Source organism: Chroicocephalus ridibundus, chromosome 6 (genome assembly GCF_963924245.1).
Source record: "Chroicocephalus ridibundus chromosome 6, bChrRid1.1, whole genome shotgun sequence".
In the NCBI taxonomy this organism is placed as follows: domain Eukaryota; kingdom Metazoa; phylum Chordata; class Aves; order Charadriiformes; family Laridae; genus Chroicocephalus; species Chroicocephalus ridibundus.
Genome location: NC_086289.1, coordinates 58,296,016 through 58,321,273, shown reverse-complemented (window position 1 = coordinate 58,321,273; position 25,258 = coordinate 58,296,016). Strand labels below are relative to the sequence as shown.

At 46.5% G+C, this 25,258-nt stretch overlaps 1 protein-coding gene across 1 annotated transcript; it reads right to left on the bottom strand.

Annotated features, from left to right (window-relative positions):
- Nucleotides 1-481: 481 nt before the first annotated feature.
- BOK (BCL2 family apoptosis regulator BOK) lies at nucleotides 482-22,656 on the bottom strand. Its single transcript, XM_063339643.1, has 5 exons — nucleotides 22,372-22,656; nucleotides 21,133-21,501; nucleotides 17,010-17,138; nucleotides 7,967-8,130; nucleotides 482-3,000 (listed from the first exon to the last, which is right to left on the bottom strand). Exons 2-5 carry the CDS (start codon nucleotides 21,353-21,355, stop codon nucleotides 2,875-2,877), a joined length of 642 nt encoding a protein of 213 aa, XP_063195713.1. The 5' UTR covers nucleotides 21,356-21,501; nucleotides 22,372-22,656; the 3' UTR covers nucleotides 482-2,874.
- Between the last annotated feature and the right edge of the window lie 2,602 nt (nucleotides 22,657-25,258).

Sequence of the window (25,258 nt, the reverse complement as noted above, 5' to 3'; positions counted from 1 at the left end):
TTATTGCAGAAGGAGAGAGAAGGGTAAAAGTATGATCCTGGTTTAAGACTAAGGGCAAGACAAGCAGCACACTGTTCCGCTCAGGTACGTACATTGTGGGGACTAGCAAATCCAACAAGAAAGACAAAAGCCAGAGAAGTCTGAAACCTATTTGTGGGGAGTTCCACCACCTTCTCATTATCAGCAATTTCCAGACTGAGTCTTTGTCTGCCTGCCCTTCCCACCCACACACATTCCTTTCCAGCAATGCTGCTTTATTTGGCTTATCATTATCTTTTTGTTAAACCCGCTTAATTGGTGCCTTTAACTCTTTACGTTCCTCAACAGTCCCTCAGACATCATTTGTTTACTGAAAAAGCAGTCATAGCCAGAAGTACAACATTTGAAAACAGTATCTAAATTGAGAAAGGTCTTGACAGTCCCAGTGTTGGGCTGTGCTAGCTCCATTAACTCACACACACTTCATAAAACACTAGGCACGATAAGGCAAGCTGGACTTTATGAGCTGCGAAACTGTCCAAGTCAAAGCCTGCACACAACCAGGTTATTTCCAGAAATCCAAAGTCCACTTTTCCACAAGCTCCTTTAAGACAATGAAGCTGCATCCCCCTGCAATGAACTATAAGGCTTTTGCTGCATCTATTGCAGATCAGAGGGGATCCCCTCCGTGCTGCTCAAAACAGGATTACTTTAGTTCACCACGTACACTACACCTGGTCTAAGTTTCCATAGTCAGAGCTATCAGGAATCTAAGGGAGAAAATCCTAAGTGGAAGAGGTGCCAGCAAAACCCTTCATGCTGATATAGTTATGTCAGGAAGAAAAAAAAATATACATATTCTTTTGGCAATTTGGTTGTATTTGGGGAACTGCTGCAAGCTTTACGCACACAAAAATGCACCAACCTCGGGCACCATCAGCTGCATCCACACTGGGAACTTTGACGGTATAATCCCCCCAACTTTTAATAGCGTAGCTGAAGTCTGCCTAGACGCTGTCAGAGACAGCATGCAGCTTCGATACGGAAGGGGAGGCTTTTTCCTCCTCAGTTTTTGTTGGGGGATTAGGGATGGGGGGGGGTGATGGTGGTGGCGTGTCTTTAACGGGTTTTCTCCACAAGAATGACTTTACTACTGAAAAAGTACCAGTAGACCGAGCTGGTAAAGCACCCTTCACTGTGGGTGTAGTACTACGGGCAAAGCTGGGCCCGGTGCCGTATGTCAGGGCATCAGCAGAAGTGCAAAAGGCTGGACGAGTCAAAAGCAGGACTATGCAAGGGTATAACCACCTACACATCCTCTGCCAATGGTTCTGTTGGTCAGAGCACAGCATTACTAACTGCCAGCAGAAACCTGTCGCACAGATATAACTGAAAAGTAAAGGCTTTGCTTTATTCTCAAACCCATTTGTAACTTCTGGATGGAAACAGTAAAGCCCCTCTAAAGACAGGGTATGGGAGGGAAATCAGGAAAAAAACCCCCAAACAAACAGCAAAAACTCCTATAATGCCACGTGTACCTAACCCACAACAGCGTTTTCCTGCAATGCCATGCTCTTGGGAGGAAGGACCGAGCAGGGTGTCTTCCCCGAGGCTTTGGCAGAGAGGAGGCTCCACAGCCTTCCCCCAAGTACGGCAGCGAGGCCCCGCTTCTGTCTACGAAAACAGCATGTTTCTGACATGGTAACAACATGGGTTAAATTCCTAGCATGAAGCGGGCAAGTTGTAGTTTTAACACATTAACATGTCCTGCCATGGGAAAAGCTGAAGTATTTTTAGCATGGCCTGAGTGTTTGTCTCTCCTCTGTTCTGGCCTTTTTTGGAATTTGTAACTCTGGAAACAAATACAATACCCTTTGCAATAATGAAACACCACCTATTTTCTTTTATTGTTTACCACAAAGAAGACTGCGAGTTGTACTTCCAAAGACATTAAAAGAGAAGCTTAAATCAGCTACATTTGACACAGCCTTCCCCCTTCAAAACACCAGACCGTTCACTTGTTTCCCTAATTCCTGCCCATGCCCCCCAGCCTTTCCTACTGACATGCTTAGCTCTGACGAAATCTCAGTGGAGAAAGCATTTTTCATTATGAAATTCAATCCCGAGTCGTTGCTTGAAGGCGTTGCCCCTCGCTCTCCTGTTTGAAATGGCATGTGATGTGAGCGCAATAAGAGAGATCAACAAAATACACATGCAAACTGCCTCACATGCAGCTGCCCTCTAGTCCTGCCCTGCACACAGCCACGCAGTCTGATTTCCAAGCTATGTCGGGGAGAAGCATCTGACAACAGCGTGGGGTTTTTTATCACGTTAAAAACCCACAGCTGCATTATCCCCTCCACCATGCTGTGAGCAAGTCAGAGTTCGGTATAAAGGAGGAGATGGAGTTTAAGTAGAAATGTAACAACAAGAATCGACGCAAGGCGAGTCTAAGGACTGAAAGGAGAATAACATGGAGCGAAGGAAGGACTCTCCCCCTCTCCTATTTTCTATCCCATTACAAATAATATCCCCTTCCTCCTCCCCTCTGCCTGGCACCAGCATAAGCATGCAACACAGCCATAAGGGACAGACGTCTGACAGTCCACACTGCACACGGCTGCAATCAGCGTGCCCAGGGACTGGCAATGGCCAGGCCAAACACCCAAGTCACCCGGGGACACAGGACTCTTGGAAGGTTTAATGGTGAGAGAGGCTTTCTGTGGCTGCAAAAGGAGACTGTGGTTGGTCATCTGCTCCCAGCTGGAGGGAGAGGAGAACAAGCTGTTTGGTTGTCCCAGTTCTTCTCTTCCTCCTCTTCAGAGATTGCCATTACCACTGCTTCTGGAGCCGGGGAGGAGATGCGGTAGGGGGGCTGCGCTTGGTGACTCAGATTCATCTCTCAGGCAGCAGGACGAAGAAGATGGCCTTGAGGAAGTGACCAAAGCTGCAGGCAGCAGCCACGAGCCAGTGGGAGCGAAGGCTGGGGTCAGTATTCACCACGCATTTTGTGATGTCTGCCTAATGAGGAGGGAACAGAGATCATCAGAGAGAGATGCCCAGAACCACATCAGCCACCGCTGCAGGCTCTCCTGGCCCCACAACCCACGGCACCATGCCACCACTGCTGCAGCACCACTTTGCCACACCGTCCACAGCCACAAATGCTTGCTCTGACACTTCCACACACTGCAAGTTATTAAACCAGGTTTAAGAACTCTGCAAAATACACTTCCTTCATGCTGCATCAACAAGGTGAAGTATCTCCCTTTTCAGCCGCCCCTGGGGAAAGAAATGCTACAGGAAGATTGTCAAGCATTTTCAATTCTGAATAGCTAAATAAAAGAAACGTTCTTCCCCTTTTCAAAAGGGCTAGGAAGCCTTGGCAATATCAGCATTCTCATCCTTTTCTGTAAAGCAAGATGCTTCCCAGAGGTTGTCCTGTTTAATATCAACTCAAATTGCTTGCACTTTTTCTCTTGCTTTAATGTTTTATTTGGAACTCATTCAAGCAAGCCAACCCCCAATTTAAGTCTAAAGCAATGCAAGCTTTGTTTGTGGAAATATGTATGCTGGCAGAGATGCCTCCCAGACGCGTGGGCCTGATTTAAAGATCGCTTGGGCAGCTGGTTTCAAGTATTAACAAGAACAGAAGCTGGCCCGCAATGAATAAAAAATAACAACAATCCAGCAAATTCATGAAGACAGGATCTCAGCTGGCATTGGGAGGAGAAGGTGGAAAATATCTGGAGGGTAAAGTGAACAGGACAGAGGTACATAGAAAATTGCATCTTCTGGTGGGGGAAACAAATTCAAATTCTGCCAGCAATATAATTGAGTTTGTGGTTAATCTTCAGCCTAGCACAAGGAGATATGGACTGTAGTTCTGTAACAGAGGGAGCAATGTTAGCACGTCAATTTGATGTGGCTTTCAGAAACAGCTTTTGGGTGGCAAATGTGAACAAGACACGGGTCACAAGGAGGGCACATATTCATCAGCCTCAAAAGTGTTTTTTCAATAAGCTTAGCTCAGCGGTACTCCAAGTTTGCCTTCTGACACAAGTGTCTCATTAACCAAGCAGAGGGAAGTCAGACTATCAATCCCTAGATGTTCCTCCCAGAAAACAGGACACAAGAGCTGCTGAATACTCCAATAAACTTTTCCAGTATTTCCGTCTGTGTTTGAGACACAGGGGAGCCTCGCCTGACTAACCTTGGTAATAATTAGAAAAAAACAAAAGGGGGACTGAAGGGACAAAGCCCTGTGTCCGATTAGTGAGTACAGCCACGCTAACCAACTCCATCATCATCTACAGACCAAAGGTCTGTCAACAGCAGCTTCAACAGCCTCCCACGCATTTCCAGCGGTTCCTCCCTCACAAGGAAGTCTGAAAGGCTGGCATGCTGAATCACCCCTGAATCTCTGGGGAGCATTAGGAGACAGCGAGCCCATGAATAACTCGCAAGTAGAGATTGCAGGAGGAATGAATACAGGTACTCAAGGGTGGGAAGAAACAGGATGAGAGGAGGAAGCTGAATCAGCACGTGGAGTGCTCCTGAGGCTGAACACCAAGGTGTGGAAATGCTGCTGCCTATAGCTACAACAGCACAAGCAAACACAGCAAGCAGCCAAGGTAGCACGTAACAGAAGATGCTGCAACACAGTACTGGTGGTTATAGGTACTTTATCTGCATTGTGGAGGAAAGTAAAATGGGTCTGCCTAAATGCTTTCAGTGATGGCTTAGAAAACTTGCCCTTTTTGCATTTTTAGAGAGTCCTGTCCAATTTTAGGGACCAGCACATCCCTAAAACACAGATGTGTCAAGCTGTTTTTTTTAATCAAGAGAAGTCGTGCAGGTACCTGGCCGAACATGTATTCAGATGTTAGGGTAGCTGATCAGTAACAAAGTAAGCTCTGAAGGACTTTAGAGCCTCATGTAAACTAGCACAAGGCCAAATATGCATGACAGGTTGATTATAGCTGCAGAGGGTTAACATGAGAAAGTGTGAACTCCTTAAAGCTGTGCTATGCCCTACCAAAGACAATGACCTCACCGTGGCCAATCAAGAGGACCTGCAGTCAGAAGCACTTACAAATTTGTGTGGTGCTTGCTTAGATAAACAAAATTGCTCAGCTGTTTAACAATTGCCTTAGCTATTGTTATCCAAATAAAGCATACCTGATAAGGCACTGTAATTGAAAATTTCAAAGCTACTTAATAAAACAGGTTTTTGAGTCTTGTGAGGCACTGATAAACTGTTGCAATGGCAGTTTGATCTTCACCCGTTAATTATTCAAACAAGTTCAAGTTGCATGCTCTTCTCTGTAGCAAATGTGTGTAACAGCTGCCAAATAAAATAAATAATCTTTCTGTTCTACTGTAAAGCCACTATTGAGCCTGCAAAGTCTGCCCAGGGAGAAATGATGCCTCAAAAGGTTAAACATTTCTTGTTTCTCCTAAGAGGTTTGTTTTAGGTTGGGCTTTGGGGAGTAGGGTCTTTTTCCACCTACAGAAGCAGTATGGGAACCTACTACTGAGTGAAGACTTTCAAATCCCTTTCCAAGGTCTCCACGGTGGCTTTTCTGAAACAGCTTGGAGCACACTGGTTCCTCTTGGCAGCCTCAACCCAAGCCGATGTGTAAGAGACGGGGGCCATGTGCACAGGGGAAACAAGAACTCCATGCCAAGACAAACTAACAACCAGCTAGGTCAGGCAGTAGATGAAAGGGTCCCCACTACAGAGCTGTTTCATCTGGCCCGTTAGTGAACAAGGCTGGGAAATTTCATGCTGCAGGGCCTAGGTGAAGAGAAAGAACATGCAGGGAAGCACAGCACAGGATGGCAAGAAGATTAGCAGCCTTTCCCCAGACTGAAGGAACCCACTAATTTATAGAGGGAAAAGATCTCAGTGTTGCAGCCCAGAATTGCTCATAAGGGTACTGGAGATAGGCTGTAATAAGCACAACCCAGCAGCTTGTACAGTCATTTTGTTTGATCGGGGGCAGTGAGATTGGCTTCCCTTTCTTAGGGTCAGACCCCAAGAGCAAGCAGCACACGTTCAGCAACTCCAAGAGAAATGCACTGGCCATCCAAAGAGGGGTGATCAGCAGAAGGAGCTAGCAGTGGACAGGACTTATCTCCTCAGCTGCAAAGAACCAGTTCTCCTCAGGGGAGGGGGTTTTCGGCTTGTTTGCCATGCAACAAACTTTCCAAAAATATCCATTTGGAACTATCAAAACACCCTGTTTTCAACTCTAATAATGTAACTCAAAAATTAAAACAAGATGCTAACTTATCAGAACATGCATGTTTTACCAAAACAAAGAAAAAAATTAGTTGGAGACTAGGAGGAGGCACATTCCTATGCAACATTTCAATTTTAATGAAACTGGATTTTTTTCAAAGCAAAAAATGTTTTAGAAAATACAATTCAACCAGGTCTACAGGTACCCGGTTAAAGTAAGACTCAAATGATACTGAGGCAGGGATTTCACAAGCAGGGACAGTGCTACTTAATCGGTCACTTTCCTAGGAATCCTCTTCACCTACCTACTTGTTCGGATGCAAAATGAAACAGCTCAGGGCATTCAGACCAAAGGTTACTTTTCAGCCCAACCAGAGAGTTCCCTGACTCAGTTGGCCTCAAGGTCACACAGTTTTAGACAGGGCAGGGATGATTTAAAGTGGCAACGACACTTAGTAAACGCAAGGGTTCCAAAATTGGAACAATGCTACTTTTCCAGTTGCCCTCCATCAAAAAGGTGCCTTCGCTCCTGGAGAAACCAGGTGACTGAATCCGTTACAGGCACACTTGGGAAGTCTCAGCACAGAGGAGCAATGCTCAATTTGGAGAAAGTCATCCACCTCTCTCTGGGTCTGCATGGCGTGGGGAGCCTGAGCATTTCCTGATGCTCAGGAATAAATATCGCCTCTTGGAAAGGGGGGACTTTGCCACCATGGCTCAGTCTGAAAAGAGTGCATGCCTTGGTAACAGGACGTCCCACGAGCTCAGTGGTGTCATATGGCAATATTTAGCTACAGGCAGTACACCAAAGTGCTTTCGGCTGTAGCACTCCAAGGAGTGTCTATAGCCCTGCCAGACAGGCACAGAGACATCAGCCAGCTGCCAACCACTAACATAGCCAGCCAGTCATCTCAGTCTCCTGGGGAGGTCACTAGAAAGGTGTCTGGCTATTCCACAGCACCAAAGCTCTTACTGTGAACCATCCTCCACAGGAACATTGTATTTTCCATTTGGTATAGAAAGAACCAAAGAAATCAGATGCTTAAAGCCATACAATATGGACCCACACTCCAACACAGAGTGGCCTTACCCACAGTTTCAGAGCAGGCCAGTGACACAGCCACGAGCCCTCCCTCACCACTGATGGGCGTTATAGGTGGCCTTCAAAGCTAAGTGTGCTACAATTTGAGCTACATCAGAAGAAATTATTCATAGAGCATCATTAGGGTCAGGTCAGGGAATGGCACAAACTACCAGGTTTTAATATCTCTCTAAAATTCCTTACGGTGGCAAGTTATGTTAATATACTAAGCTTTGACTTGGGGAACGGTGGGGCAGGTGAAAGGGGAATTGGCAGTTTCTAGAAAAACAGCTGCCCAAGAGAATGACCTCTATTTATAGTCTCCTGCTATGAATGGCTGGCAGATCCAAAGCTGTTCAGGTCAGGAACAGAAGAGGCCCTGGTGGATTAGGATTCAATTAGTCTGGCACAGCTAGGCAGGAAGCTGAGGACCAGAAGAGCTGATGTTGTCAAGGACAGGACCACGAGGCAGTAACAGAACCATATGGGGTCTAGCACAGGTCTAAGTAGGATGGTGGCAGCCACAGGGCTGTGGAAGAGAATCTCATTCAATATTTTTCTGCATAAATTCTGCAGTGGGGGCACTCTCACTTTCATTAAATGCGGTATTTTCTTCTCTGCGTGTGTGGAAGCAGGCTTGATCAGACAGCATCTCTTACCCAGCCTCCTCTCCTTTTCAGCCACGTCACCAAGGTCTTGCGGACAAACTCTCCCAGGCAGTCTACGATGGTGTGAACCATGGCTGGCTGTGCATGCCGCACACAGTCCACTGCCAGTCCAGCTGCCACAGCATAAAGAGACACCACCTTGCCCCACGTTATGCCTATGAAAAGAAGAAAGGTCATTCAGATTTATACACGCACACATAGCTCAGCCGTGAATAGTCAAAGGAAACAGCTCTCCTTTGTTACATGTGCCCACACTGCCTGTGTGCAGCTGTGAGCTCAGGTGCAGCCACAGTTCTGCGTGCTCTTCATCATGGGGGAAAGGAAACACTAGGGGACAAGGACAGGGGAAAACTCTCCACCTGGAGAAGCAGAATTAAATGATCTGATCTGAGCATGCTTTGACCCCCTCTCAGCGCTGGGTGCACAGCTTTGGAGAAAGCAGCCCAAAGGCCTCATCAAAATAGGGAAGACAGGCACCACCATGGTTTATACCTCCATTAGCTCTCAGTCATGCACGTGCTGCACAGCAGGCGACTGAATTCAAAGAGTTTGAGCAACCTGGGGGTTTTGTTGCCAGCACAACTCTTAAACACCCTTAAGATAAAGCATTCCTGTTTTTTTCTAGATCAGAGGAGACTTCCAATGTGACACACAAAGCATGCATGAGATAAGCATCTTCAGCCAGTTCTACCAGGACACAGGAGCAAAAAAGGGAGGCAAAGCTACAGGGCTAAGAGGGTTGGCATCCTCCTTGCTGTAAGTACACCCCAGTCTCCATCTGAAAAATGCAGCTTCAAGAGTTTTGTCACTCTGCCCTCAATACTTAACATTGCATATCCTATCCCACCGAAGGCGGGACACTGTCAGTCAGTTATCTAATCTCCCAGAAAACAGCCTTCCTGCTAGGCTGGCCTGCCAGCAGCGAATGCTCCATGGAGGCTGTCCCAGCAGCAGTCATCTTCCTGTTAGTGGTAGCGATAAGTGCTCGAGCTCAGTTCTGGCTACCAGCCAGCCTCCCTGGGTCTCCCCCGCACTTTGCCAACACCACTGGGCATAAATCCTCCATGCTTAAACATTGCAGCCAGCAGTCCCTCATCAGGCTTTTATCACGACCAGTGACCTGGAAATGCAACCCTTTTGCACCCATGCAGAAGAACTACCACAGCACAATGGCAGGTGGATTTCCTTTGGGTCTGCTAGGAAGTTGAATTCCCCCCCTTACTTTATTATCTGGAATAGGGGTATTTGACAAGCGTACTGTAAAATATTTTACAGTTTTAGGTCTCTACGGAATCTGTCCAAGGTCTCTCCCAAACGTAGCCAGAAGCCAGGTGAAGTTTCAGTATTTAAAAACCACAAAAACCCATTCTTGCTGGGTTGCAACAAGAAAGAAAACAGGTGAGAGGAAGGAAAGATTTGTTCAGTCACTAGATCTAAGGACCAGAAGGGGTTAAACACAGGATCAGAAAACTGGATGTGCTCAGCAATCTATCAGCTAAGAAAGTAAACCCTTAAATACAACTTAAATGCATTTAAGTGAAGAGTCTCCCTCTTTCCTTCATCACACTCCCCAGTCGCCAGGCACCCTGACCCATCTCTCCGGGATGGAGCTCCAGACTCCTCACGCCTGCTCACACCACTGCAGAGCTCCCCATATTCCTTTACAATACATACAGGTTTCAGAGGATTTCCACAATCCTTCCACTTAGTGCCTCAAAAGGGACAATAATGCTAACACTTTTAAGAATTACTTTTTTTTTTTTAAATAAAAAAACCCTGAACCCTAAACTTTAGAGAAACTGTTCAAATGTCAGCCACAAAATGGCTTGTTAGACTGAAGAAAATCCATTCAGTTTTCAAGAAAAGCCATTTTTCACTCATGACTGATATAAGATCAAGATCTACACATGATCCTTTTATGAGCCTCTGTAGCAACGGTAAGAGCAGTAGCTCAGAGTCTCCTATCATACTCTGTCCTTCACCAGCACTACCTCCAAGATCAGAGGAAGTTATTAATATAGCTGAATTGGTTATTACTCTTCTTCTGATTTTATTTTCTGAGTGGGCCCTGTGGTGTCCCTTCCCCAGAGCTGTCACTCAGGAAGTTCACCCCCTGTGTGGTATTCACACTATTTATCTGTCTTTCTCACATTGCATGTCACCATGACAGCCAGCAGAACGAGCCAGGAAAAGGCTATGAAACCACATGAGAAAACACTAGACAGAGGGCTTCTCCTGGCAAGAAAGAGGTTGACACCTCCCCACCTAATGAAAGAGGCTTTAAGGGGTTACCTCTTGCCGACCACAATCTCCTGGACCAGAGCCTCAGCTGGCTTATACTCAGCTTTAGTGTAAGTCAGTTTTTACGGTTCTCCATCCCTGCAGAAGTGTGGCTTGAGTTACATGAACCAAAGTTACCCAAAATTCCAGGGAAGAGTTCACTGGCTCATTCCCAAGCTTTTACTGACAGCACTCTTTCTTAAGTATCTGAAGCAATTCCATTAGCTTTGAGATATTTACATGTCAGTAACAAAGACTAAAAGGGGGCTGAGGCCACCCTGGTAAAGAAAGATGGCTGCAGTCTTGATTAACTTTGTTTTAAACCCAAGTTTCTCTTTCCAACAGAAAAAAATGTCTGTCCACAGCCTACGAAAGATAAAAGCTCAATAGACCTATGATTTCCCTAATACACAGGAAAGCAGTTTGGTCTACAGATGTGTCAGTTCAGGGCTCTCCTCCCACGGAGGATGAAGAGCCCTTCAGCTCTGGCTTCTTTGCCAACATTGCTATGTAGTGGTACTTCCTGCAGGACTTGCACGAAGTGAATGCTTCCCCTGCACTCTCTCTTTCACAAGAAAGAGGACAAGCTGTTGGCTGATGCTTATCATGGTGATCAACATGAAGGGCTCAGCGGTCACTTCCCATTATCCTCCTCTTTACAGAGCATGCCTGTAAGGGACAAACCAATTGTTCAGTCTGCTTTTCCTGCTACCAGCATAGCTGGGCCATGGGGGTGGGAGAGGAGGAAATCCCCTCCTGATTTCTCTGCATGGAAACTTCTATAGCTGCTGCTGGAGGCAGAAGATGGAGACAGCAGTCTGGGCTCCTCACTGAGACAGCAGGGCACAGCTTATGCTCTTTTTCACACAAGATGTTATAGGGGAGCCCTGAAGCGAGGGAAGACCAGACACCTCTAGCAGCAGCTCGAGATCAAAGCTGGGCCATGCCTGTGGCTGGCCCTGCTGCCCCAGGAGGGCTCCAGCAGCCACAGAGCCACAGGCAGGGCAGTGGAACAGGCCACAGTAGCCCTCATCTGCATTTTTCCAGGACACCAGCTCCATTAACTTTTCTCTCTCAAGGGTTCCCTTGACAGGGGCAGAGGAGCACAATCTACTGGGAGGGCAGTGCCTCTGGCCCCTGTGATGTCCAGACTAGGGTGACACTAGCTTGATGCATCCCTTGGCATAAACTGGATTTGCATCTGGCCAGTGCACACGAGCAGAGACTACATATTGTCTTGCTCCAAATTCCTCTACAGGTCTGGCTGCCATCCACATTGGACGAGACGGGCACTCATCACCAAGAGAGATAATCTATTCACAGCTTCCCACTGTGTGGACTAGCATCTACAGGAGCTAACGACAAGAAGGAATGGAAAACTGGTCCAGAAAGGAGTGACCAAAACAGAGAAAGCTCTGGAGCTTCTGCTCACAGAGATAGAACAAAAGGACACAGAAAAAGTGAAAAGCTGCTTAGAAGGCATTTTAAAAAATACGAAATACAAGTTGCAGACTCAAGGCCAGTCATGGAGCTGAAGGTATGTAAACACTGGCCAGCCCAGGGGAAAATGAATTAGCAGGAGAGGACCGCTCTTGAAAGTGTTCCCACTGCATATCAGCTTGCCTGCCCCAGGGGAGGGCTCAAGAAGCCACGAGACACAACTGCGCAGAGTCTCAGAGCACCACGCTATCCAAGGTTACTCAAATAAACTTCCCTCTGCTCCACTCAGCATCAAAGCCCAACTCGCGAATCAGACCTAAGAGAAACACGATCAAGTGCTACATTTCAACACTGGGAAATGCTGGGAGAATACAGCCAGACACAATATGCTTTCCTCTGGTGGAGAGAAAGAAGCCAAGAAGGATGTGCATAAGGCTCAACTCATAAGGCCAAAGGGATGAGGAAGCAGTGGGAGGCATTTCTAACAGCATTTACTCCTCCAGGGGAAAGTATTTGCTCCTGAGAACCCATTAACCCTGCAGGCCTGTCGTACAGGGTTCACTTCAGCCCAAGTACTCTTGATTAAAAACTGACGAGCACCCAAACCAATACAAAACCATGATGAAAGCTTTCAGAGAGCCCTCATGCCTAGCAGCTCTTACCAACTGGAAGAAACCGTTTTCTTTAGGAAAGGAAAATGCATCTCCTTTTTCTACTTCTGTTTTTCCACCAAGTGGCTCCGTCCTTCTGGGATTTATTTAAACAGCTAATGTAAATACCAGCTCAGCCAGGCCCCAATCCAAAGCCTGTTAAAGTCAGTTGAAAGTCTCCTGCTGGCTGCAGAGCAGCTTTGGACCACACACCGGAACTAGTGGTATTGTCACAGAGGTGATACCGCTGCAGATCCTTCAACATCCAAAGCAGGTCAGGGCTCTGCTGTGCCAGTGTCCATACAGATGGGCTCTACTCAGCCTGAGCTAACAGGTTGTATGGAAACAGGGAATCAAAATACAGCTTGAGTCTTACCATGCTCTGTGACCTGCTCACCTTCTGCCTATATTCTCAGCTGTTAATCTTGTTGTAATTGGGATTCAAGCTGTCCTTGCTACACCAGAGAAAAGCCAAACCTGAGATAACTAGAATAGAGAATGCTGTAAAGTCAAATATGGCACAACGTACCCCTGCAGTGAGACCAACAAGAATAACAGATGTCCTCAGTCTTGCCTTCTTAAGAGGTCCACCTAGGGCTTGTGCTTAGTCAAGACTTGTAGACAGTGCGGACCGGAAGGAAGCACAGCCAGAGCCACACTGTAAAGACTCAAAACCAGACCAGAGAGAGGAAGAAAGCCACGTAAAAGATTACAGAGAAAACCTCTCCAGCAAGATAGGGTCAAAATCCCTCGCTCCCTTGCTGGAAAGGTATTGCAAGTGACTAATGGAGCTCCCCAGACTGTCTAGGTAACTGCCGTGTCAGACTATCTGTTTTCTTAATAAACTGGACAGTGAAAAACAGGCCGAGATGCTTTAGTTGTTGATAATTGGCACAAAAACTCAGACTGAACTTGAGTCTCTGGTTTCCTTTGCTCAGTAAGAGACTCTTTCCTCTGAAATATGAAAAAAATTAGGAATGAATGTCTGGCTGCCACAGCCAACTCTGATTTGCTGGATTTAGCATTAAATGCCGAGTCTTGAGACTGCAGTTGGGATCCAGGAATGTTAAAAATCAGCAAACTCCTCCCCCTCTACCACTCAGCAGCATTGTAGCAAGAGAAATGACAATAACGAACTGATAAAACCCATTGAATACACAACCCTAGCTTCACGCTCACGGGTTATCTTGTTAGTTCCTCTGATGCAGAAATGAGAAAGAAGGAAAAACAGAGCATACAGAGCACCAGGAAGGTTTGAACCCACCCCCCGTGCAGCCGGCCAACTGCCAGCCATTTATGCAGCACGGTGTCCCCAGATGAGGGGCAGCACTAGCAACACAGCCTGAGCCTGGGCTTCTACTATGTTCCCAAAGCTTCTAGCATTGCTAGCCTCAAAGGGCTGAGTCCAGATCCCATTCTTATTATCCTGAAAATCCCCAGTTTAGAACCAAGAGTTACAATTTCTAGCTTTACTTTCAACAAAAGCATTTTAAGTCATCCACACTTTTCGCTTGACTCCTGAGCTAAGAAGTTGAAGAACACTAAAAATTGCAATTCTCAATCATAGAATCGTCCAGGTTGGAAGGGAACTTCATCAAGTTCAACCATTAACCTAACACTGCCAAAACCACCACCGAATCATGTCCCTCAGCACTACGTCTCCTGGCTTTTAAGTACCTCCAGGGATGGCAACACCATTACTTCTCCGGACAGCCTGTTCCAATGCTTAATAACCCTTTCAGTGTAAAAATTTTTCCTAATATCCAGTCTAAACCTCCCCTGGTGCAACTTGAGGCCATTTCCTCTTGTCCTATCGCCTGTTACATGGGAGAAGAGACAGACCCCCCCGGCTACACCCTCCTTTCAGAGAGTCGTAGAGAGGGAGAAGGTCTCCCCCTAGCCGCCTCTTCTCCAGGCTGAACACCCCCAGCTCCCTCAGATGCTCCTCACAAGACTTGTGCTCCAGACCCCTCACCAGCTCCGTTGCCCTTCTCTGGACACGCTCCAGCACCTCAATGCCTTTCTTGTCATGAGGGGCCCAAAACTGAACACAGCACTTGAGGTGGGGCCTCACAAGTGCCAAGTAGGGGGACAATCACTGCCCCAGTCCTGCTGGTCACACTATTGCTGATACAGACCAGGATGCTGTCGGTCTTCTTGGCCACCTGGGCACACCGCTGGCTCATATTCAGATGGCTGTCAACCAACATCCCCCCAGGTCCTTTTCCACCAAGCAGCTCTCCAGCCACTCTGCCCCAAGCTTGTAACACTGCCTGGGGTTTTTGTGACCCAAGTGCAGGACCTGGCACTTGCCTTTTTGAACTTCATACCATCGGCCTCGGACCATCGGTCCAGACCCCTCTGCGAAGCCTTCCTACCCTCAAGGAGGCCAACACTCCCACCCAACCTGGGAGTCGTCTGCAAACTTACTGAGGGTGCACTCAATCCCCTCGTCCAGATCATTGATAAAGATATTAAATAGAACCGGCCCCAGTACTGAGCCCTGGGGAACATCGCTTGAGACCAGCCGCAAACTGGATTGAACTCCATTCACCACAACTCTTTGGGCCCAGTCATCCAGACAGTTTTTTACCCAGCAGAGAGTACTCCTGTCCAAGCCATGGGCAGCCAGTTTCTCCAGGAGGATGCTGTGGGAAATGGTGTCAAAAGTTTTACTAAATTCCGCGTAAACAACATCCACAGCCTTTCCCTCATCCACTAAGTGGGTCATCATGTAATAGAAGGAGATGCGGTTTGTCAAGCAGGACCTGCCTTTCATGAACCCATGCTGACTGGGCCTGATTGCCTGGTTGTCCTTCATGTGCCTCAATTCCATGACCTTCCCAGGCACCGAGGGTGGATCTGACAATATACATTGGCGAAAGCAGGACTCCCAGAAACCAGCAGGGCTTTGTCCCCAGCATCATGTTTACGCAGCCATCCACCTTTCTGGCTTAATTCCCTGTGTCACTTCAGCTTTGGAGGTAGGCCAGTTCTGATGTAGTCAGCTATAGTCATCTAAGAAGATAACCTGCTTACCTGCAATATAAATACCTGAGCCTGCAAACTTGACCTTCATCTTTCTGTAAGTCGTGACGCAAGAAAAGCTCATCACTAAGTGATGAGAATGGGCACCTGCACTTTGAACACAGCCACACTCAGACATTCCTGCCATACTTGCCCAGCTCTTGCCTTCTGAGCCCATATGGCCTCCCAAGCCCATATGGCCATCCCAAAGGCAATCTGCATTCCAGACATGCTCTGAAAGGATCCCAAGGGCTGCAGTACTAGCTATAGAATCCAATTACATCCATTTTTTATGGCACAGCTTCAGTTTCTTTGATCCAGGGAATAAATCTGCCCTACTTGCCCTGCTGGGAGCTGTATTTTTGCATTGCCTCTCAGAGATCTATTTTGTCATCTGTTGTGATTCTGGAAAGGATCTGTGCTTTCCAGCACACCATGCTTCAGATCTGAAGTCCAGGATGTCAGCACAGGGCTTCTCTAGGGTGTCAGTTGTTCCCATGCAGTGCATATGCATAAAAACGCATAGCTGATTATGAAGATAAAAATCTTTTGAGTGAGGAAGCCTACTTGAAAGTACAACATAAACCTGGACTTCTATCCTGTACCAGCTGCCTCCTGTGACACTTCCCATGTCAATGTCACTGGATCCAGCATCTTCACACTACTATGGTGTTAGCAAGTAACCATCTTTTGGAGGTTTTTTTGTGTGTTTTGTTTTGGGTTTTTGTTGGTTTGGTTTGTTTTTGTTTGTTTGTTTTGTTTTTGTCTGTTTGTTTTGTTTTTGTTTCCAGTCTCTAACATCTACTATACCTTCCATGAACAACACAATGAAACACTGCAGAAAACCTACAACAATGTCAGGACTTGTCTGCCATAAATCTCCAAGTAAAACATTTCTCTTCCCTTGATTCCCCCAGACTGCATTCCCAGTCACAGGCAGGGACTGTTTTTAGGGAGGCTGAGGTGGAGCGCAGGAACGCAGCACAAAGCGTACCTTTGATTTTGACAATCATCTCTGGAAACAGTCAAACAAAAGCAGAAGAACATTCACGTCTAAGCAGTACGAAAGCTCAAAGCACCTGCTTGTCTGGAACAGCTAGCCTCGAGGACGGAGGCTCCTGCCTCTCTGAGTAGGAGAATGGAGAAGCAGCAACTGCAAGCGGCAGGTTCCATTGCAGTTCTGGCTATTGCTGGGGAAAAGGAAGCCAGAAAGAGAGGAACTCCCTTGTGATGAGTTGGTTCTGGCTCAGCAGAGTGAGCTGGAACAAGGGAGACTCCCATGTAATGAATCTTCTCTAGTTGCCAATGGTGAGCAAAGGAGCTTGGAATGAGCAACCTCCCTGTGCAATGAGGTAACACTACCTCTTAACGAGGAAGGGCAGGAGATGCCTTCTAGAATGAGCGAAAACCTGCCAGGAGGATATAATAAAAGAGTATTTCCCTGCCAGAACAACAGAGCACAGAGGAGGTCTCATTAAATCATTAAAGCAGTGTGCAGTGCCAAACTGCCCACAGCCCTTTCAGAAACCATGCCCCACCTTGCAGGCCATCCCAGAAACAAGCCTTCTCTGAGAGAGGTGGCTCCATCCTGTTCGTTTCCGCCCAGCCCTGTCTGCATATCTGTCAGGGCACAATACCTGCAGTGAAAATCTGCGCAGCTACTGCCAGGAAGGCATCCGTCACCACTGTCTCTGAGTGCAGCGAGATGTTCAATTGGCGGGCAATATTCCGGTAGACGTTGGGACGAATGTATTCCAGCTCATCCCCTGGAAACAAACAGTCTGGAGTCAGCACGCAGAACACCAAGTCGTGCTCTCACCATGTAGGAATTACAGCTGGGGCCACCCCACATATTCCTCTAGCTGGAGAGACTTAACCCCAGCTCCACCTTATTTTAGGTAGGCAGCAGAGCGCTTAGGCTCATTTAGATGCAATCCCCTGCCACCTGCACCCTGCTTTCCTAATAAACCCTGTGCCTGGGACTTCTAAAGGGATCAGGGACAGGCAGTGGCCCTGTACCAGTGGTGTGACCGCAGTAGTCTCCAATATAAGTGATGTTCCCAGGCTGGATGCCTGCCTTTCCTCCAACACAGCAGACTGGCCTCAGATAAACAAAGACATCTCATTTTTCTTTCAGAAGCAAAAAGGAGGCATGTACATCTACATAAGCTTTTGAGAGATACGCCCTTTCTCAACACCCTATGAGACAAAGCCTCAAGATGAGAGCGACTCAAGAATGTTGGAGGCTGATGAAAGCCAAGGATCCACCCAGAGCTGCACAACATTGAGCAAAGTAACTATCAGCTCAGCTATTTTACGCTCACACAGTGACAATCTGGGGTTCTTTCTCTCCTCCAAATGGTTAAAGAGATGTTCATTTGCCTGGATGACTCCTCAGCAACAATGTTCTCAGTACAGACACATGCTTTAACCTCCAGGTTGTTTTCTCCCCAGATGGGATATAGTTGGAGGTGTTAGGCTAGCGTGAAGACCAAGGTGGAAATACCAAGGACAAGCAGAGAATCTCCTCCCACAGGTTTATGCTGTGGACCTCAGGCAACAGCAGTAAAGCTCTTCCTCTGTAGCAAAACAAAATATTTTTGAGCAGTTGAATTACAAATCCCTGTTTCCAATGGATTTATCTCTCTATAGGGGTTTACGGATACTTAATGAGGGTTGCATGGCTGCTGCAGGAGCATTACACAACGCAAACATTGCAGGGTACCAATGCCCTTTGTGCACGGAGATTCCTATTTGGTTTAGATTTAGGACATTCTGCTCTGCATCCTTCTCCTGCTCAAAGGTTCTCTGGAGCACACAGGGGAAGAGGAGAGCTGTCACAACAGCTTTACATCCCACTGCAAGACCCAGATGACTTGCCCTAGTCAGAGGGCAACTGATCTTCCTGAAAATTTCATTTAGATGGGGACTGAAAAAGAAGATGACACCCTATGACACAGGAGTTCGTTATAGAGTCATTAGCTATTGGACCTTAATTCATCTAACTGGTCACTGGCACTCAGCACAGCACGGGCAAAGCCCAGCTCTACAGAATTTGACAGACACGCTCTCCAGGCCCTTTGTGTGTGTGTGTGATTGTCCCACACAATCTGATGGCGAGAGGAAACCCTGCCAACACGTGGTCAGCCCTGATAAGGGGAAAGATTACTTGTACTACTTAACAGCTGTTTTCTCCTTGCAGGGAGCACACAGGCTTCCCTGTAAATGTGAGGAAACGGGGATAGCCCTGCCCGTGGTTAGCTGAGAGGGAGGCATGGGAGGCTGGGATCGGCACTTGGTAGCCTGCCACTGTTACGGCTTTCAACAAGCAGTGCCTGGAGGCCCCAGATGAGATCAGGTTTTGGTTGGAGGCACACATGCTGCTAAAGCAGGCCCTGCCCTGCAGCAATGCACAGGGCAGACAAGCGCAGCAGAGAAAGAAAAGCACAGGAAAGTATCCCAGGCTCACAGACTCCCTGCCCCAGGGGCCCAGGACCTCTGCAGCAGCACGTTACATTGGTGGCAGTCTTCAGTGTCCATGTTCAAATGCCCAACTGCACACTTAGCAACATCTAGAGCAATTTGTGTGTTTCTCCTCCTTTAATCCTCCTCCAGTAACCATGGAGGAACAGTTAGGGCAGCAGTGACTGTTCCCACATGCAGAAGCCCAATGCAGAGATGAAATGGCACTTGCCTCGGCCTTAACTAGAGAAGAGACAAGTTCAAATAAACCAGACCTCTGACACATATGGCAGGTTGGCCTGGGGTGTCTCATTTGGCCATACCATTAGGTTTTACCACCTCTGACTCGTTAATTGCATTAATTAGCTGCTAAGCCTCACTGAGCTGATGGGCTCTCGCTCCCCAAGACTTTGCAACTGCCACCGCCTGTGCCCAGCACCTCTGCTAGCCCGTCAGACTCTCTACTGCCTCAGCATGTGCAAGAGCGCTAGGAAATACTCTGATTTCTCATCTCCACCAGCTTCTCAGCACTATCATGGAGGAAAAAACAGGTCTGGCTTGTTGCACTGCTTAGCAAGCAGCTAAGGACTACTGTTCCTGGCAGGTGGCTGGATACCACTCAGCCTTGTACTGGTTTATTGACGAAAAGGGGAAAAGAAAGGGACAGGCCATGTGGCAAGCAGCATTTCTGAACAAACAGTTCAGAAACAACTCTTCATCCTAATAAGGAGGACTGCTCACCCTTCTTGTTGCATGGGTACCACATGGCTGTCTCCAAACAGATTTGCTCAGAGAAAGCGCCAAGTTCCTGCAACTATCAGCCAAATCTTTCCATCTGGACAGGAAGAAGTAACAGGAGAGTCATCCAGGAGACGCCTTCAGATCCAGTCTGCCACCTGTTTGCCCTTTAACATGCTCCTGACCACCCACAGAAGATCTGGTTGAAAGCAAACAAATCTCAACCCCCAAACCCAGGCAGAGAAGAAATGGAGGACAAAAAGGTAGTGAGCTTGACAGAACAAAAAAAACCCCAAAGATCAAATAACCACTGAAAACAAAAATATAAGTAAAGTCAGCATAGGAGAGAAAAAGTGAAAAAGAATGAATGGGAAAAAAAAAAGTCAGTCAAAAGAAAAACAGCTACGCCTTAAAAAGAAATTTGGGATAATATCAAACAGAAGTAGAAAGAAAGGGGAGAAAGTGGGGAGACCAGCCTGGTCCCAAGTTTGTTAGGCTTATATAAAGGTTACTTCACCTGACTTATTTGAACTTTGGTATAATTAAGTCAGATGCAAATGCTAGTGGTAGTTTCCAAGCCAGATGTGAACTAATATACCAGCCTGCAGGCAAAGAGGAATGTTGGAAGCAACTTCCAAGAACGAGGGTGTTGAGATCCCAAAAGACAAAATAGCTTGACTTGAACACGCAGGAGGCTAAAACCTAAAGCAAAAGGCCAGGCAACTGACAGCATTTAGAGCGTGCTCCTGGTACTAGCACGACTGCAGAGAATGTCTTCGTGTAGCAGCCTACAGGCATAACCTTCAAATCGCTCTCCCTGCAACCCCAGCAGTCACCTGGCCATGGGGGATGCTGGCTAGTTTGGGCACTGAATGGCAGTGTATGCCAGACAACAGCAGCCAACTCCTCCTTGCTCCAACAAAAAGCAAGAAAACTCACGTCTTGCTGAATGATTAGGGTAGGCAAAGGAAAAATCAAACACATTGTCACTGAAAACAGCTTTTATAAAATCTCCAACGCATGTGGTCTAAGCAACTACCCCTCAAATTAAATGCCCTTGCAGCTGGGCAAGCAACTGATGAAGCCCAAGTCTAGAGGCAGCAGTACTCTACCAGATGCCAGCTTGGCTTGCGTCATGGCAGCCAAGTCACCTGCGTCTGGAGAAAACACTACAAGACCTGTTAAAATGCCAAGCTGAGAAAGACTACTGAAACTTCTGTGAAAACCATTACACAGCTGGGGTCTTATGCAGATAAAATTAGTTTGCTGTTGGGCTTTCTTGGACTGTGTCATACTTTTACGTTGTAGCAAGTCCTCAGAACAAAGTAGTTCTGCAGAAAAATTGTGCTGAGCAGTGCTCCAAGGGACTGATGCAATGCAAGTAAAGGAGCTGTTTAGGGAAGATCAACAAAAACAAAACTAAATGCCCAAAAGCAGAGAAGAAAAACCTCTATATCACCACATGAAAAGCCTCTTGGCACTCATAAATTCCAGAAACCTTAGTCTGGTCTGAATTGCTCCATATAGTTTCAGTTCCCACTCATACCTGCAGGGACTTACCTAGTCGCAGCAGTATGGTGGACACCTCAGCCAGCTTACCGCCAGGCATTGGTACATTGTACTCAGGTTTGCTCCAGCTGACACCTGCTCGAATTAGCCTGGAGTTTATGTAGTCTCTGCAGAGAGCCTTGGCTTGGGACACAAGTTCCTTGTCAGTGGGAGACCTGTCAAAAACCTCCATCACCTCTGCAGCAAAGACTGAGGAACGGCGTAGCACTTCCATCCTTGGCTGCTGAACCGACACCTCGGCACACACAGCCGACCTGGTGCCTTAGATGAGAATCTGCAGGAGCTGTGTAGTAATCCTCTGTCTCTTGGTTTGTCAGAGCTCCCAGCAGTTACTCTCAAAAGGCCAGTTTTTCATTTTATCTGGCAAATAAAAGCACCTGTAAGTCGTCTAGCATTGCAAAGATGCAAATCAGAAGCCCAAGTAATATAACTTACAGTTACGCTAAAGACAGTAGTATCATATTTACAAAATGTTTGTCTCGGTGCATTTACAGACAAGGGACAAAGTCATCCACCTTTCAGCCACTCTGATTTTCACTGGCAGCATGACTCAAAGAAGGGCTGCAGTTTTGCGCTATCAAGGTCTTTCCTCTTTTCCAGCTCAGATTCAGCAGTCACAGAATTACCCTTCAGAAAGACTAGATGGTCAGAGCATGGAAACAATTCATAGAATGCGTAGACAATCTCAGCTTGTTTCAATTAAACTGGAAAAAAAACCCCTAAATCCCAAATACCAGCTACAGTAACCTCAACCAGATGTCAACAGATATTCCAGCTCAGTAGGTCATGGATCTTTCTGAAGAAATGGCACTATTGCAAGAACAGGGATACAGGAGCATTTGAAGTGTCTCACTGGAGACAGTTTACCACGTTCTCAGTTTAAGTTTTGGTTCTGCCACTCTTTTTCTTTCTTTTTTTTTTTTTTTCCCCTCCAAAGCAACATGCATGCTTCAAAAACCTTTAGCAATAGCAGAGAGAGCAAAACAGAAAAGCAGATTTTAAAACAGTTTTCAGGCGTGAATGCCTAAAGATAAAATTCAAAATTTCTTCAGACACATCTGAATTAATCTGTTGATCCGACTTTTTAATGCAGCACTGCTTTTGAAGTCAGTCAGACCCAAGTCTTTATTCATATGTTAGTCCCCAGCTTTAGACATCTACTTACAATAATGACTTTCAAATGAAATAAAACCAGTTATTTTTTGTTTTCCCAATGAAAAATATATTTACCTCTCATGTTGCACTTTTTCCCCCTCAATGATTTCTTTTTGGGTTTGGTTTCATGTTTCTTTGGAAGCTCTGCATCAGTGAACACCTGGGTTCATAGGATACTGTCACACTTCTCCTCTGGAGAGCACCAGCCCGCGCCGCCGTGCTCCCCGCAGGGCTCACGCCAGTGCCCCCTTCCCCAGCTCTGTCAGCCTCCCATCCCGGCTGCACTCCACCGGGATCCTCGGGGCTTGTCTGCTGCTTTTAAAGGACCCAGGCAGCAGAGGAAAGCTTCTAGCTTTAGCCTTGTAAGGAAGATGAAATAACCGGGAGGTGGGGTTGCTACAGCCAGAAAGCAACGATTTCTCCTCCCCTTTCTTCCCTCTTAAGGAGGTTCTCTGTTGTGCTACTGCCAGTGCCTACGGCTTCCTTAAAGGACTCGACTTCGGGGTGAGGGTAGGAGCATAATTTCTGGAGCAGGTTACCCCATGTATCAGCCAGCGGTGAATGCACTGCTGAAACAGGAATAGCTCTTGGGGAAGTCCTGTGGCGGCTTTTGCAGAGTTGATGCTGGCTGGTCATTTTCATATGGTAGCGGAGTGAGGGAACTGCAGGTTGTCATACTTCAGCAGTGGGCTAGTCATACCAGTTCAATCCGAAACGATGGAGGCGATTAACGAAGAGAGGTCCAGTTCTGGGCGAAAGCAAGTGGTGCTTGCATTTCCCCAAACTATGAGTACCCTGGTTAAAAAAAAGAAGTGGGTTTGCTGATAGGAAATCGTTTGTCCAGAATGAAGTGTTCTGCAGGAACATGTCCATTTCATCTCAGCGTGTTAAGAAAACTAACATACAAAGTTTAAGGAAAACATTTCGATTAGTTCCAACATAGTGAGAAATTCATTTCAACATCAACTTCTTGTTGCAAATGTTATTGTATTGATGCCAGAATGCTCAACTCTTTTGTGTGTGTGTGTGAGAGATACCATTTCAACTCAACAGATCACGTACAAATGTTGGCTTTTTGTGTTATGATTTGAAACAAAAGAGGTTTTAGAAATAGAAGTTTCCTGCAAGAAATTCTACGAGCGCAAACACAAATTCTCCCCAACAAATTACAATTTATAGATTAACGACTGCGCACGTGGCATGTTCAAAATACAGCCTTTCCAAAAGGAGGTCAGAAAAAAGGGGTTGCCATTTCTTGCACGTCACCTTTGAGAAAAGACACAGTCAAGTACACCTCTCCAAGGTGTTGATCACAAAAAAAAACCCCAAGCACAACCTGTACCACTGCTGGTTTCAAAATTGGGGGATAAAAAAGAACAAACAAACAAACTGGCCAGCATCCAACAGACAATTCATGCACAGGTTTAACACAAAGCATACGTTTTGGTCTGCCATTAACTGCTTGCTGGAGACTGCTTTGCTGCGTTGGGAAGGGGGCTGCGGTAAAGCCCATCCTCCCTCCGGCGACAGATCCTTGTTCTGACCTGGCTTCTTCTGGGAAAGGAGCAGGGTTAAGGAGAGGTACCTGTATGTAGCAGTCGTCAGCTGGGGACCCCTGGCTTAGCCCGATATGGTCATGTTAAGATGGCAATAATGACTCCAGCACCAGAAGTATTTGCTCAAAGATTGTCTCAGAAATTTGGTTTTATCCACTAGCCTTCCACAAATTTAGATATAATCACTATAGACAGAGGCCCATCCCTGAATCAAGACTCCAGAAATCCTGTGCCACTGCCCACCCCATAACCCACATCTTCTCTGCAGAGTGCTCCTGATCATCTCTTGGAAAAATCATATTTTTCCCTTTGCAACTCTGATGGCTGAAAAATAATTAAAAATTATGTTTTAGCTTCCTGCAGCAGCCAACAGCTTGAAACAGTAGTCCTATTTAAACCATGCCTATTCAGCAGAGCTCTGAAACAAAGACGAGTGCTTAAATATCAGTATTGCTTAACTAATGATAACGTTGCCCAGAATTCTGGCAAATATGCAAGTGCCACCGTGCTTCCCAGCTCTCCACGCATGCCAAACCCATCCCACGTGTTCCCTGCCCGACTGTCACAGCATGCAGCACCCCCTCAACTTCCACCCTGCAGCAAAGACACAAAAACTAGAAGGATGAAGGCTGTGTATAATAAACCAAACTTTGTATAAAAATCCCCAAACAACAGTGCACCATATTCTACCTATATTATTTACATACTAAAAATACAGCTTCACACTGAAAGATACCTCTATAAGTAAAAATAGATGAAACCACAGTATACAGTGCTCAACTGGACGCAAAAGAACAGGGTGTTATAATCCAAGGAGCTGCCAGTGTAATCTGAGCCCCTTTTTCCATAGTATGTTTAGGCTACAACACTTAGAGGCTAGATCTATACTGGAAAAAAACCTTGTGACAAAGGAGTGTCAGGAAACAGTGCAGAAACAACTTCTATCACCCAAAACCACTGTTCCCAGTGTAGCTATTACTGGCATGAGAGTGTTCTGGCTGAAACAACAGGCTCCACACCACAGCTCCTCCCTATCTCCGATGGGGTGACCAAAAGAGCTTGGAGCATTCATTTAGTAAAACCAGGGGACCGCAGAGATATGTCTACATTTTCTAAGTACATCAAGTGGAAGCAAACCCTGGAGAAACCACATCAGTGAGAACACAGCAATAGTCTAAATGTGGACAGCTTATGCTCAATATTAAATAATTTAACCACTAGAGAAGTAAGTCTCTGGAAGGGCCTTTTAACAGTTGCAGTGGAAGCAAAAAAGCTAATTGTGAGCGCACTAAGCTTATGAAAGGGTCTGCGTGATACAGTTTCCTGCAATAGCACAAGAACAAACCCGAGCACGCTAAGGAGGTAATTTCCAGCCTTGTGTTCACACGGCCTGGTTTCTATCTGAG